Source organism: Acinonyx jubatus, chromosome D1 (genome assembly GCF_027475565.1).
Source record: "Acinonyx jubatus isolate Ajub_Pintada_27869175 chromosome D1, VMU_Ajub_asm_v1.0, whole genome shotgun sequence".
NCBI classification, from domain to species: Eukaryota; Metazoa; Chordata; class Mammalia; order Carnivora; family Felidae; genus Acinonyx; species Acinonyx jubatus.
Genome location: NC_069390.1, coordinates 48,838,754 through 48,853,993, shown reverse-complemented (window position 1 = coordinate 48,853,993; position 15,240 = coordinate 48,838,754). Strand labels below are relative to the sequence as shown.

Sequence of the window (15,240 nt, the reverse complement as noted above, 5' to 3'; positions counted from 1 at the left end):
CTAACTTCTGAAATTATTTTTTTCTTTACTTTTTTATTGTCCATGTCCTTCTGTTAGAATGTGAACTTCATAACAGCAAGCTCCTCACCCATTATGTTCACTGCTTCATCCTAAGTTCAGAGTGGTATCTCAATAAATATTGCTTGAATTAATTTTTCTCAATTGCTGCAGAGGAAAGTTACTGCTGTTGAAAGTTCAATTAAACCTTCTCAGTTTCTCTCAAGAACTCAGGCACAAAATTATTCCCAGTTTGCCAGTTGCCTGAATTGTGTCTTCTAAAAATTTCCGCAAGTTTTCAGAATAATCAAATATAAAAATATATATTTTGGCAAGTATATTCCTTAAATAATTCATCCTTTATAAAACGATAAATGGCTATGAAATAAAAATAGAAATCCATGTCATCTTTATTTTTTCTTTAGGTATAAAGGGCTTTGTGAATTTTATGGAGCTTAAGGAATTTGTTCCTCAGAGAATGTAATCACTATTTTTTTTTTGACATCAAGCTAGAATTGATCACAGATGGTACAAAGGTCACCTGCAGCAGACTGTCCCCAAAGTTCTTAAATGCCAAATGAATGAGACCTTTCTATGCAAACATAAGTACAATAAATAAAGTGTTTTATTGGTCAGAAGTGATTATGTTCTTTGATGTAACTTAGGACTTTAACATTTATTTTTTAAGTGATATTGGAAAAGCAACAATTTGGTGGAAAAATAGGCAAAGAATGCAGATATTCCCAGAAGAAGAAATCCAAATGGCCACAGACGTATGATAGCATACTCAGTTTTACTAATAATCTAAGAAAAACAAGTTAAACTTGGTAGAAGTAGACTTCTATGACATCTCAAACCTACAGGCCACGTGCACAAAAAAAGGATATTCACTGCAGCATTTTTTGTTGTTAAAAAAATTAGGAACAACTTAATTAAGTGTTCACCAATGTGGGTATGGTTAATAAATACTAGTATCTTAGAACAAATACAGACTAGGAAGCTTTAAAAGAAATAAACTTAACTCCTCTATTAGCATGGAAGGATGTTAATGATCTACTCTATTTTTAGAAACAACCCAGCACTATTCAAATTGTATTGATACATTTTTTTAAAAATGTTTTTTTCATACATCAGCCTATAGCTGCCAGTTATCCTTTTAAGACATGAGTCAGAAACCCTGTTACTCCTCTGCTTAAAACTTTTCGCTGACTTTGTTTCTCACTCAGAGTCAGAGTCAGAGCCCTCACCGAGATTTCCATCCCCACCTGGTCTGGCCCTTGGCTACTGCTCTGACGTCCCACCTTTACCCTCCCTCCCCCACCTATCTTCCTGGCCTGCTTTCCCTTACCTTGGTGTTTCAGTACTTGCTGTTTCCTTCATCTGGGACTCTTCCCCCAGATATCCCCATAGCTTGCTTCTTCCATCTCTCACATCTCTGTCCAAATGACACTTTGCAACAACCACAGTCCCTGACCATAGTCTACATTAGGGGAGAGTATGTTCCTCCTCAGCCCTCCCCCTTCCCTGCCACTTTCTATTCCACTTCCCTGCTTACCCTTCATACCCTTATCACCATCCACTACACCATGTATTTCCTTCTTTATTGGTTTGTGGTCTGTCTTCCTCTTCCAGAATTGTAAATGCTAGGAAGGCTAAGATTTTTGCCTTTTTGTGTCATTACTGGATTCCCAGCTCCTAGAATAGTACCTGACACACAGTAGGTGCTCAATAAATATTTACTAAATAAATAAAATTTCATTTTTATATGTATATAACAACAGATATAGAAAAATACATAGCAACCTATTGACAGGGATTCTTTCCCAAGAGTAGGATTAGGAGAGCTTTTACCCTTACCGTATACATTTCTGTACCACTTGAAACATACGCTAATTTGGTAATGGAAAACTAAATAAAAAATATTTTAAAGGAAAAATGTAATGGTTCCATCTTTCCTCCCAGTGACTCAAAATGTTTTTGGGAGCTCCTTTCTGCTGACATTGAAAGTAATTTCCAAAAAGAACTATCCTAGGCATGTCTCCACTGTATATACCATCCAGAGTTCAGAAAATACCAGTAAGCTTGGGATTTATGATGTTCAAATAATCCAGGAATATAAGGAACATACGACAAGCTCCCCCTGTCCCCCCTCACTCACTCCCTGCCCCCTTGCCCATGGCATGTGTCTTCTGGGTAAAAAACAAAAAAACAAAAAAACAAAAAAACAAAAAAACCTTTCTAATTAACATATGCAGCCCCTTCTTATACACACTTTCTCCCTTCACCAAGGAAGAAATTTCACTGATAATTCTTTGTGCTGTTTTCTCTACATGGTAAAATCTTCAACACTGCTGTCAGGGTGAACCTGATTTGGTTCCATGTGGGCTACAAAATTCATCCATTGCTAGAGGGAGCTCTTGAGACAAGACACATTGCCTCTCAACAACAAATTCAACCTAACTTAGCATGACAAGCATCTCAGGACACATTAATACACACAACAGTGACATAAACCCCGTACCAAATGTCTTTCACAAGTTGTCATGGTCATGAGGCCTCTGTTTAAGTAACTCTTGATCCTCGTCCTTGAGCCTTTTCCATGGGAGCACAGCCATGGTAGTATTAGTAATACTTTAGTTTTGCCTGATTTCTTCACTGGCCACAAAGCTCCCTGGCAAGCCCGTAAGGCCTCTCTCTACCAGAATAGCAAATGGGGAAAGGGGATGCAATTTAGCTCTCAGAGGCCAGCAGGAAGACTGGTCTGCCTGTCCCTGACAGTTTCTGCAACTCACTCCGTAAAGTAGGGCAGCAACAGCCAACTCTCATCACCATTTTGGTACGGAAACAAACTTCTAGAATTTTAAATGAGAACAAACCAACCAGCTGGGTTGTTTCTTAATTTTTTTTTCTTTTTAAAAGAGTTAGCTAGAATCAAACTCAAGACTATTTGAAAACCAGCCCCTGGCGGACAATTACACTTGATTTTATACTTGATTTTTACTTCGTTTTGAGAAAGCAACAGAGTTGGGGTTATTGCCCACAACTCTTCTGAATGAGTGCCCTGGGCTCAGCTTTGCTTCTTGAAAAACACTGGCTTATTACTCCTTAGGCCAAGCCTCATTTCTAGGGCTTTGTGATTCTAATGCCACTTGAGAAAGGACAGCAATTTTTCTGGAGGGGTCTGGTTATCAAAATGCACCTTACTTGAGACCAGACCACAGGCTTGGAGTCAGACCATCAGTGTGATCTAGAGCCAAAGAACCTGGCCTTCTGAGCTCCAGATTGTTCCTCTGTTCAGTGGAGATAATAAGACCTACCTGGTAAGATGACTGGGTTAAAGGAGATACTACAGATACCGTGCTTAACGTTGTACTTGTGTCAGATGAAAACTCAGTAAATCATTACCATGATTATTATAATGTGAGACTATAAAGTGATTACCTATAAAGCTAGACTCTCACATTATTGCCCAAAACAGCTCTTCTTCACCAACAAATCTCAAGACCAACCACCCTTAAACCTCCTGCCTAGAACTTCATCAGAGAAATAGAATTGGTGTAGTTCAAATGCTGGGTCTCAAACTTAATTCTGAAACACTCACACAGACACACCCATATATGGAACTGACACTACTAGGAGCCTTGGGCTGAAGCTCAGGGATCTCATTAGGCTGCCAAGTGCCCCCCCCCCACCCCAGCCTTGCCTCTGCACAAAACTATGGTCAGGAGATTGTTCATTGCCAACACTGTTCATTGCCAACATCAGTCGAGCCAGAGGGAGACAATGGGGAACTGACAGTGGAGCGTGCAGAAGGCTCAAGGGTGCCTTACACCTATAGTCCTGCCCCTTGCCTGGGACCACAAGGCTCTGAAGATCGTCATCGCTCAGACCCTTTAAGGTCAGCACTCCCTCTTGTCATCAACCCTACCTCTTCCTTTCCATCCCTCAATCCAGCATTTATTAAGTGCCGACCAACAAGCCAGACACTGTGCCAGGTGCTGGGGAGCTCCTGGTCCAGCAGGTACATCAGACACCAACATATAGATCCCAAGTAAGAGTGGTGTCTAGGGTGTTCTCTGGAGTGAGTCCAGAGAGGGAGAATAGGCCACACTTTGGGTTACCCTTAGTCTTCATGGAGATCGAAACAATTCCGTTAGCGAGAAGGTCCTGGCCAGCAGGTCACTCACCACATTGGTGTCCTGCATGGCCCTGGCCCACTCCGCAGGACTCTACTCGGTGTTCAGATGTTCTGGGAGACTTTTTTGCCACTTCAAGGTCCATGCCCGAGAGCTGGAGGTGAAACTGCTCCCTGTGGGCAGCCTTCCGGAGTGCGCGGATGGCTTTCCGGAGCCGCTTCTCAGTTCGCTTTACGATGCAGCTCAGGTCACAGGAAGCTACAGGAATGAGAGGGACAGCAGTGGGGAAGGAGGTCAGGCTGCAGGATATGAGGATGTCCAGACACCAGCTGCAGGACCCACCAACACCCGCTGTTCCCTGTGGACAGAGTGGGGGGACACCTGGGGCTGGGCACCTAGCAGGCTGGGCAGCATTTGATTCCAACAGAAATTTGTTGACTAAAACCGAAGCTTTGAGTTTTTATGGAGCAGATTAAATCATGAGGTTCCAAACCAATTCAGTCTAGTTTGGGAGTGAAAAAAACCAAAAAACAAAAAACAGGAGATACTTCAGTGGTTGCAGTACTTTTTTCCCCCAAGAATGATGAAAAGTGAAAGGCAAAAGAGTAAGGAGCAAGCTGTGAGCAGCCTGACACCAAAGACTGTGTTCAAACCAACCTGTCACCTCCTTTTGGTTAGTTTCAAGTTCAAACTCAACAGTGATAAACATTTCCTTAGTGGCGCTTGGTCGGCCAGGGGCTCCTGGGACTTGCTTGCCAGAGCTGCATGTAAGGTTTGCGTAGCGGAAGCTCTCTTTTACTGAGCTGTGCTTCTCTGTATGAAGAAACAAAATTATCGGAAGCCAGATCCTGGCAAAGCACTCAGTTGAACATTCGCTAGAGCTCAGTAAACATTTCATTAAAACAACTCTCAAGGGACTAAGTGATTAACTCCAGATGCCAAGACGTTGCAGCTAGGAGCACGATGACATTTTAAATTCAAAGAGCCAGTATTGCCTCCTATATAACTTAACAATTTAGCCCTTGAAAATTATTTGCATAGGTGAATGCTAGATGTTTCTGACTGACCAGCCACATATGTGGAAGACAGGACACCAGGGTTGCCTTGCATTCCTAACTGACAGTCTGCTAAGGTGTGCTCGTGTTCTCACAGTTGGTTTCCTTAGAGCTGGACTGTGATGTACCAAGCAGGGGCTGAGCCTTCAAACAGGGAACAAGCATAAAAGTAGAAAGAAAACCAACTCCTGCTTTCAGGCAAACTGACCTTGGAGTAATTCTAACCTGAAGAAGAAGCTGGAAAGCACATTAACAGTGAGGTCTCATTTTGAAATAACCAGGAGCAATATACGGCACAAAGCATCTAGAGAACCAAACAATATCATGAAGGCATCTAGGGTGGGAGGGAAAGTGTTGTGTAAGGCAAGGCTCTGCACATCCCTATTCCAGACTCTGGCCATCTCTCCTCCTCCCCTCCCCATGGCTTCCAGTGTATATTTTAACTAATGGCTGTTAACCCAAACCACATTGTCATCCACACAACTGATTTGTCTGATTTTTAAAATTTTAATGTTTATTTATTTTTGAGAGTGAGAGAGAGAGAGACAGAGCACAAGTGGGGGAGGGGCAGGGAGAGAGGGAGACAGAATCCGAAGCAGGCTCCAGACTCCGAGCCCAACATGGGGCTCGAACTCACCAACCGTGAGTGACCTGAGCTGAAGTCGGAGGCTTAACTGACTGAGCCACCCAGGTGCCCCTGATTTATCTACATTTTAAACTCTTACTTTACTCAACTGATGTATCATCTGCATCATATTTTTCTTCAACACTACAAGGATGTTCAAAGCAATGGGTGATCAGGAGCCAAAGGAAGGAGGAGGCAGATTAATTCTCCCTCACACCTAAATTTCCCCTAAAAATCCATCTTACCTTTTCAAAAGGCTAACTTCAAACCTCAAACTAAACAGTCATTTTGAATATTTCTCTCCTTCAATTTTCCCAAATCTATATTTTAAACTTTTTATTTTGAAATAAGTTTAGATTTACAGATAAATTGCTCAGATAGAACTGAGAGTTCCCGTATACACTTGGTTGTTTCCCCTAATGCTAACATCTTACATTAACATGTATATTTATCAACACTAAGAAATTAACATAGTATAATACCATTAAAGAAACTAAAGACCAAGTCTCTTTTAAAATAATGCTTTTTCCCTCTGATCTAAAAGTATAAATGCTCACTGTGGAGAATTTGGAAAACGCAAAAAAAAAAAATTAAAAATTAAAATCTCCTGCATCCTCCCACCTAGTTATTACTACTACTGATGAAATGGTGAGTTTCCCTTCTTTTCCACCTAGTCCCACTTTTTCTTACATAGTTTGGGTTGTTTAGATACACAAAATCTTACTCTCCCCTTCTCCATCTTAGCATTTTATTATAAGAACATTTTCCTATGTCATTAAACATTCTTTGGAAACACATAATTAATAGCTGCATAATATCCCATCAAATGGGGGGCACCTGGGTGGCTCAGTCGGTTAATCGACTGATCTCAGTTTCAGCTCAGGTTATGATCTCATGGTTCATGAGATCGAGCCCTGTGTTGGGCTCTGTGCTGACAGCACAGAGCCTGCTTGGGATTCTCTCTCTCTCCCTCTCTCTCTGCCCCTCCCCTGCTCGCATGCACGCATGCACACATGCACTCTCTCTCTCAAAATTAAACAAATAAACTTAAAAAAAAATCCCATCAAATGGAGGTACCAAAATTAATCTCAATTAGTTTCTTAAAAAAAAAACAGGCAAAAGTGACTACAGTGAGCTTTGTTCATTTGTATGATTTATTAGAGGTAAACTAAGGAAAGAAGCATCCCTAAGCCATGAATCCTGATTTTTTTTTAATCTTTAAAATTATTCTATGAAATAATACTGGAAATGTGAGCTGCGGAAGGAGTGTTGCGTTCTGTTCTCTAAAAGGCCAGTTCTACTTGGATGGTGTTTGTTCTGCTGAAGCTAATGGAGTCCCTGCCTCCAAAGACTGGATCCAGCAGGAAAGCTGGATATTACATCTTAGTTCATCAAAGATTATCCTGAGCCAAACCTCTTTCATTTCTTTGGCTTATATTCCAAGTGACTCTAAGATCTAGAAAATTTAACCCAATATGATCACAAATTGACAATGCATCTTAAAGTCCTTATTGATTCCTGTGAACTCATATGTTACCCCAGAGCTTTACCATCTGTACCTGGCAAAGGAAACCCTGAAGTATAACTCCAGAACTATACAGAGGTGCTAGGTTAGCTCCTCTTCTTCCTGCGAAGAGAGTCCTTGCAGATTCTGGACTGTTCAATTCCATCTGAAGGGCTCGGCTTGTTACAGGCCCTTTTCCCAACATGCAGGCAAGCTCCCTGCACCAGCCATCTGATTCCATACCTGGTAGTGCTGGCCGCAGACCCTCGGGAAACCGCTCAGCCTTTTTCAAACTACACTTGCCTTCATTTAGTTTAAAGGTTACACTTGTCCTGATGGTGGCGACATCTTCAGAAAGAAACAAGTGAGAGATGTTATGTTCAGAGACAAAGGAATGGAAATACCTGGTGGGTAGTGGCAAGCTATCCGTAGGCTATACACTGCACACCCTGAGCTCCTCTCTTACCCTGAGACCACAAAAGATTTGGATCATGGAGTGCCCGTTACCCTGAGGCTGGGGACACCAGGAGCCTCCTAAGAGTTACACTTATCCCTTCATCTGAAGTGAATCCTGTGTTCGAATATAATAAAGAGAGAACCTAAAACAACCTGAACGCTGAGATGAACCATGAAGTCACTTTCATGCCTTCCCAAGAAAGAAGACCAGAATCTCCTAGTTCAAATTTAAACAAGACTGCTGATGGAAATGGTGAAGGGCAGATTCTCCTGGATAAGTCTTTCCTTGGAGGACAAGGTTGAGGGAGCAGACAGGGATGGCACTCACTAAGTGTGGCTAGGATGTTCAGGGTCTGGGGAAAGCGACAGTCCCACTTTTAGGGCCTCTTGTGCAAAATTCTGCTCTCCCTCCCACAATCAGTCTTAATCATATGTCAAGTTCTGGAGCCAAAGACCAGGATTCATGCTTTAGCTCTTTGACTTATGATGAGAACTTAAGCAAGTTACTAAAGCTCCCTAAGCCTCAGTTTCCTCATTTGTAAAACAGACAAAATTGGGGTACTTACATGAGGATTATGTAATCCTTATGAGGATTAAATGAGATAATAAAAAAAAAAGTTTATCCTACTGTCTGGCACAAAGTAAGAACTGAATGACTATTAACTATTTGCTTGCCCATCCTGGGGGTGGCCTAAATTTCCAAGTGCCCATCACTGAGGGATTTGGTGAAACAGACCATGATATCTGTTCTGACTGGGTCCAAATGTTAGGCAAGAGAGGCAGTGAAGGATGATGCTTACGACTCTAGATCTAGACTTCTGGTTAAAATCCTGGCTCCACTATTTCCTATCTGAGTCACATTGGGTATATCATTTCACCTCTCTGAACCTCAGTTTCTTCATCTGGTTAATGAGGATAATAGTAAAATTGCGCCGAGGGTTGCAGTGTGGATTAGATCAGATAATACATGTAATACAGAGGCTGGTATGTTTTAACTGCTCAATAAATATATTCGAGTATTATTACCAGCTAGCTCTGCTCATATATGTAATACAGACATCAGGAACTATTTGCTCATTCAAATATTCTCATGACATAATCATAGAGATATCTAAATCGAGGCGGAAAAGGCTACTTAAAAGCTTTACATTTCATTCTTTGTCTTTTGACAAACGAGAAAGTGTTCAGGCCTTTTTCTCTGGAGAGAATCCTTGCGCCCCGTCATGCCCATGTCTATCTCTACCAACTCCATGTGCTCCAGGCACACATTGCCTTCTGGGCCTTTGAGGTGCTCTGGGGTACAGGGAGTTTGAGAGACCCGAACCTCCAGATCTCAGAGTTCTGTGCACCTCTCTGCCCAAGATGACAACCCACCAGGGCTGAACACAGAGCATCCTAGCACACAGTGGATAGTCAGTAAGTATTTGTTACACAGTGAGTCAGTTTTCAGGCACCAAGGCTGTGGGCAAGAACATCCTGTAATGCACTCACAGCAATGAGGAGATTAAGAGAAAAGAAAATAAAGCCAATGCCCAGAACTGCACCTCAAGAATGAAGCCCATTTAACACAGTGAACCCCAGAGAGAACATGCAGATTTGGTAATTACCCCCGAAAGCAGAGTCATTGGATTTTTGCTGTTTGCTCCTGAGAGAAGAGGAAGAGCCGCAGGTGACAGAGTAGGCCTCTTGCAGTCCTGACAGACAGAATGTGGGTTGTCAACATGAAAGCAAGGTTACGGTATCTCCTGGTAGGAGCTAAAATCACCCCCCACCTCCCATTCCACGTGGACCACTAGACAAATGCTCAGCATATGGGTGTCAAGGCATGGGCCTCTGGTGGTCAGGGGGCAGCTGGTCAAACACCTGGAAATCCTTTGAGGGTGTTTAACACCTAAAGGCCAGGAAGGCCTGGTTCTGGCATGAGGACTTGCCCCAGGGACTGAGACCCACTCACCTGAAGAGAGGTGAATGCCAGAGTGACATCTGAGGAAGCATCTGTCTCCTCCACCACTCCTACCGCAATGCAGGGCCACATGGGGTGATACACTAGTGGGCAGGACCCCCTTCACTTCTAGACAGGACAAAAAGCAGACACTTATAGAAAGAGAAGGACACTTCCAGGCATGCTAAAGGCAGCTGAGTTCCAGACATCCAAGGCCCCAAGAAAAGAAGGTGGAACTGATACCCAGCACAGAACACAAGACACAGGGCGCCATGTCCCTCCAAGGTAAGGAAGCTATTTGTATGCTATTTTTTTCCATGCAGAAAAACAACCAGAAAAACAGAAGTGCTCCAACCTACACAGAAGCACAGAAGGAAACACCAAAGAGCCTGTAAAGTATCTCCTGTTTTTGAACTATTTAAAGAATGGCTGCTGCTGCTGAGGGGAGAAGAATCAGTGAAGGGATGGTCAAGTGCACTCCGGGCCCAGTTGGACACGGGAGAGAGCTGCCAGTGGCAGTGTGAGCCTGCTGACTGTGAGCCTCGGTACCCCTTACCCACACAGTCTTTTTTATTCCAGTGGAGCTTGTATGCAGAGTGGCATCGGCATTCATAGCTGCCCACAGTGTTCACACAGACCTGCTGACAGCCTCCGTTGTTGACGCTGCACTCGTTGGTGTCTGTGGAACAAAACACTCTCCTGTCACAGCAGCCCATGGATGACCGGGCTGGCACTGTCCCTCCCTTGAGGAAGTCACATGGTTGAACTCACTAAACAAAGGGAAGGTGCTAACTGCCTTCAGGATGTGCACCTGGCACCAGCAGACCCCACTCCCCACTCAGTGGATTTCCTGGCATAGGCCTCGCCAGGATGGTCTCAAGTTCCGTTCTTGACCAAACATTTCCCCCATTCAGGATACTCAGAAGGGGGGCACACTCTACTTTCAGATGTCCAAGCTCAAGCACTGCATAGCCCATCCTCCTGGGCTACATACCAAGGGAGACAGAATTAGGATTCTTCACTTGACAGTTCATATTCAGTAGGTGGAATATAGAAAAGGAAAATGACTTGCACTAATTCCCATCAACCTGAGACTGAGTCTAGGTTGGAAGGTGGTCCATCAAAAACCCAGACACACATCCATATTCAGGGAATATTTTCTTGAATATATTCTTGGTGGACTGGAAAAGTACATTTTTAGCCATGCCAAGGATGTATCGAAAAGAAGAGAGACAATACTATCTATACCAAATCCCACTATGCTCCATTCTTATTATGTATAGAACACAAGGATTGGGCAGGAAGTATTTAGGCCAGTAGTTCCCAAATATTCGGATACTCAGTAATACCTTTAAGAAGCCCAAGTCATTCAGAATTGTGGGGGGAGTCATTTGATGTCAAATCTTATTTATGCCATAGTCTACATGAGAATAAGGACAAATGACATCAGAACATGCTGCTACATGGGCACAGCACAGAGAGATCAAGTCGATGGTCCCACTCCCAGCTCAAAGACCTGTCCAAAGACCAGCTCCAAGCTTTAAAAAGGTTTTTCAGCTAGTTCCTGTGCACAGTAAGGCTGTGGAATTGGTTGGTGCCCTCTCTGAGGACTGTGACTTTCCTATCCACTGGGAAGTTCCAACAGACAGGATATCAGCTCCTGAGAGACGCTTCCACTGAATACAACTATGTCAATAAAGTCAACAAAGAATTCACAGTTGATTAGCTCACTTCTTCTCTCTGCTCCATTTCACACTCAACACGTTAAAGGGATCAGTGTGATAGATTTCCCTTAGCAGATGTTTCCCTTGAGTTGATGAAGTCACTACGACTATACAGGGACTAAAACATCCCATTCACTCCCCAATATAGGAAAATTGACCCTGATCTGGAGAAACCTTGGGAGCTAGGCCTCCCCTGCAGGCCCAGGTTCACCTGACTCTAGAGGGACATTCTGCTCACCTCCACAGTGGGTGAAGCCATAGAGGGTGTACCCTCTGTTGCAAGCACATGAAAATGTGCCAGGGTGGTTGATGCAGCTGTGGTCACAGGTCCTATCCAAAGAGCATTCATCCACATCTGTAATTGTCAAAGGGAGAGGGGAGCTGAAACCAACTCTGAGGGATGAGTGGAAAGAGCATTTGTAATTCCACCTATTGACTGACAACGAAAACAACATAAACAGAATTTTAAAAGTATCAGTTCTCTTGCTCACTTGTGTTTAGACAATGTTGGGCAGACTATAATAAGTATACTCACAACCAGAATCCTTATTTCCAAATTCTGTTGCAAACTGCACTTGTCTTTAAGCTCAGTTGGTCTTTCTCACATGCCTATTTGCAGAGCTGAGTAATTTAAAATATTTAAATGAAGCTAAATGAGACAGCATACCTTAAAAGGGTTTGTAAACTATAAGGTGCAACCCACACATTATTGTTGTTATATTACTATTGGTAAAACAGCAGTACTAATTATATAAGCTCTAGCAAATTGAAAGGAGAAAACAGCTGGGTTGGAGATAAATCTGGTTCCTGTCTTTCCAGAATTAGTCTTCTGGCCCCAGGAGTCCAACTTATCCTCGGTTTTAATGTCCTCTGCACTAAAAGAATGCATGAACACAAACATCCTCAGTGAGTTTCTATTGCAGACACGAAAATTTGGTGTTTAAGCTCCAAACTGGATCCTCTTGGCCAATCCCTTGGCTTTGTTCTTCTGCCATGGTCCAGCCCCACAAGGCCCCTCCTGTCCTGGTTCAATGTGGAAGCATTGCTGGCTTCAGCTGAGGTCCTGGAAACTAGCCTCAGGAGGCTGCCTTTGTCGATTTAATCATCTCTTCTTCCCTGGTCTGGTCTTCACATCTTTCCTGTAGACTAGAATTTCAGTGCTTCCTTTCCTCAACTCTTTGGAGGGTTTTTTTTAAATAGAGTTATGACTTGTGTCTCCAAATGGATAAACCAGGACCAGTACAGAACTCAGTGGAAGCCAATTAGCCCAGAGCTAGATCTCTTTTTCAACACCAAATGTGCCACAAGAAACTATGTTAATAAAAACCAAACATTTGGAAGGAACTGGAGGAATGAAAAAATGAAATTAGAAAGGGCAAATTCTTACAAAATCTCTTCATCATTTGCTTTTCCCAGAAATCTTGGCAATTTCCTCAGTAAATTTGTTCTGTGAAAATATTTGTTCTGATCAGTGAAAAATAGGAAAAAAGTCCATTTCTTCCCTAGTAATTGATGTCACTCTCTGAATTCTGTGATTAAGATCAACCAGTTGTTGGGAATGTGGACTTGTTCAGTAGCTGGCTTTGGCTGCACATGATGGGCTGTTGCTTTGCCAAAAATAATGAGATCACTTTTCTAATTCCTTTTTAATGTGTTTACACAGCTTAAACAGTATTTCTTGCCCTATACATTAGGAAACATTATGTGCAACATCAAATTTGCTTTCCAAGTCAAATAGAGGAAAGCCATGCAATACTCATCTAGAATGATCTTGCTGAATTTAAAGGGGGCTATACTTGAACTGCTGACAAATTATGTATTAGGAGGAAAAAAAAAAAAACCAAGAGAGAAACCTAATTCATACCATAAGGCTAAAAGAAGGTAATGTTCCATTTTTATTACCTAAAGTGAAATCAGATATTATTTTCTGATTTTAATTTAATTCTGGGATTTCTAACAAAATAAGTTAGGCTGTTCTTATTTCCAGAAATGGAACAAGAATACATGACAGCACATCTTTCCTGAAAGCTGCTTCCTATATATCCATAGGGCATAAAAGGTGCTCATCTGAAACTAGATATGATGCTTCTCACCCAACAAAGCTTACTCCCATCCATAAGAGTTATTAATATCAACAACTGCTCCCCAAAGATGCTCCCTTACCACACCTCTTGTGTGGGAGGAAAGCATGTAAGAGGGGGTCTGCAATCCTGCCCGAGGACCCACCAGCCTTGCCTCCACTCAATTCCCCGTCCCTCTCCACCGTCCCTCTCCCCAAGCACCAAAGGCTGGTCATTAAAACAAAGGCTATAAGGAAGAGATCAACTGGTACATGACCTTGATTATGGGTTGACCCCAACTTTTCGCTAGGAAAAGGTAAGGTATGTTAACTCAATCTACATACTTTTTCCACCAAGTTTTATTACAAAATCCTCAAAATTAAAGGAAATTTTTAGAAAAGAAAAATTCTTCATAATCTCAACACCCTAATGCAACCCTGTTTACACTCTGTGATCCATTCCATTTCTAGCAGCCAGCTCTGCTGTAATCACACCAGATGGATTCTTTAAGGTGTTCTCTAATCGTTAATACTTGTGAGCTACATTGGTGTTTTTACTCTACCAACAGATGAAATAAGTGAAGCATGGACTGGAGGTTGGATTAATGACTCCATCAAAAAGCCCAATGAGCCAGTCTCTGCCAAAGTGGGGTTTCGTCTTCTCTGCTCCAACCAGCGGGCATTGCACAGCACAGCTATGTTTCAGCACATACCTTGGCAAGACTTCTCATCTGTTAATAATTTAAATCCCTTTCTGCAGCTGCAGTCAAAACTGCCCACGGTGTTTTTGCAGAAATGATCGCAACCTCCATTGCGGGTCTGGCACTCATCAATATCTGTAACAGGTAAGCATCGGCAAATCAGAGAGCGATACTTGCCTGGTTTTCCACAAATCCCTGAAGTGCTATTGTGTGCGTGCTTCATTACTCTCTGAAACAAAAACAGACCCATAAAAGCGTTTAAGGATGTTTGCTGATGTTTTTAATCTTACACATGTTTTCTAGTCTGGCTTAACTGATTTGGAAAGACAAGTGTCTTGTCCCCTTGAGAACTCTGACTTGTGCTACCCTGGACTAGCATTAAGGACACATATTATGGGAAAGAATGGTGATGTCCTATTATAGTTTCATTCTTGCCCTGCTCTCTCAAGATAAGATGGCTCCCTTGGGCATACTTTCCATTCCAGTTTAATGCTTCAGTTTATAAGGAATTAGAACATTTGCTTTGGCAAATTACACAACAATCAAGTAGTCTCAATGCTTTTAAATGATTCCTGATACTCAAATTAATCTTATCTTCTCTCAGTTTCATCTGGTAACTGGTTGTCTACTTTTTATCATGTTAAAGAACTAAGCCTTTGTACTCTTGTCCATGAAATGCTAGCAGGTCACTGAGGTATCTATTCATTAGTAAAAGCTAATTTTATAGTTATTCATTATGTTCTCTGGATAATAATCTTGGCTGTTATTTATAAATAGTCTCTAGATTGTTATTTATAAGATGTTGATATTATCACCTGCAAATGAATGTTTTCTTGAGCTTCCACCTTTTTCTAATAAGGCCCTACCTGAAATGGGTCATCTGATGCTTGCTGAAGCTGACCTTCTCAATAGTTAGTGTAATTAAGTTGGTTCTAATTAAGCTTACTCAATTATAACCTTCCACTAGTCCAGGGAAGAAAAGCTTCGATCAATATGAATCATAAGCAAATCCGGAATCACTCAGGAGATATGGAGGGGAAG

General features: G+C 42.2%; 1 protein-coding gene across 5 annotated transcripts in view; it reads right to left on the bottom strand.

The window, feature by feature from the left end:
• The window catches only part of SCUBE2 (signal peptide, CUB domain and EGF like domain containing 2), a 67,576-nt gene that overhangs the window by 24,007 nt on the left and 28,329 nt on the right, over positions 1-15,240 (bottom strand). For 3 of the 5 annotated variants that reach the window (XM_027073186.2, XM_027073185.2, XM_015084683.3), the window contains exons 9-16: positions 14,212-14,334; positions 11,678-11,794; positions 10,272-10,394; positions 9,728-9,844; positions 9,381-9,467; positions 7,561-7,665; positions 4,791-4,946; positions 4,185-4,391 (exon numbers count right to left, since the gene is read on the bottom strand). In XM_027073186.2, coding sequence (XP_026928987.1) covers positions 4,185-4,391; positions 4,791-4,946; positions 7,561-7,665; positions 9,381-9,467; positions 9,728-9,844; positions 10,272-10,394; positions 11,678-11,794; positions 14,212-14,334 — 1,035 coding nt within the window. The remainder of the gene's footprint in view (positions 1-4,184; positions 4,392-4,790; positions 4,947-7,560; positions 7,666-9,380; positions 9,468-9,727; positions 9,845-10,271; positions 10,395-11,677; positions 11,795-14,211; positions 14,335-15,240) is intronic. The other 2 variants (XM_027073189.2, XM_027073188.2) reach the window with 1 other exon arrangement.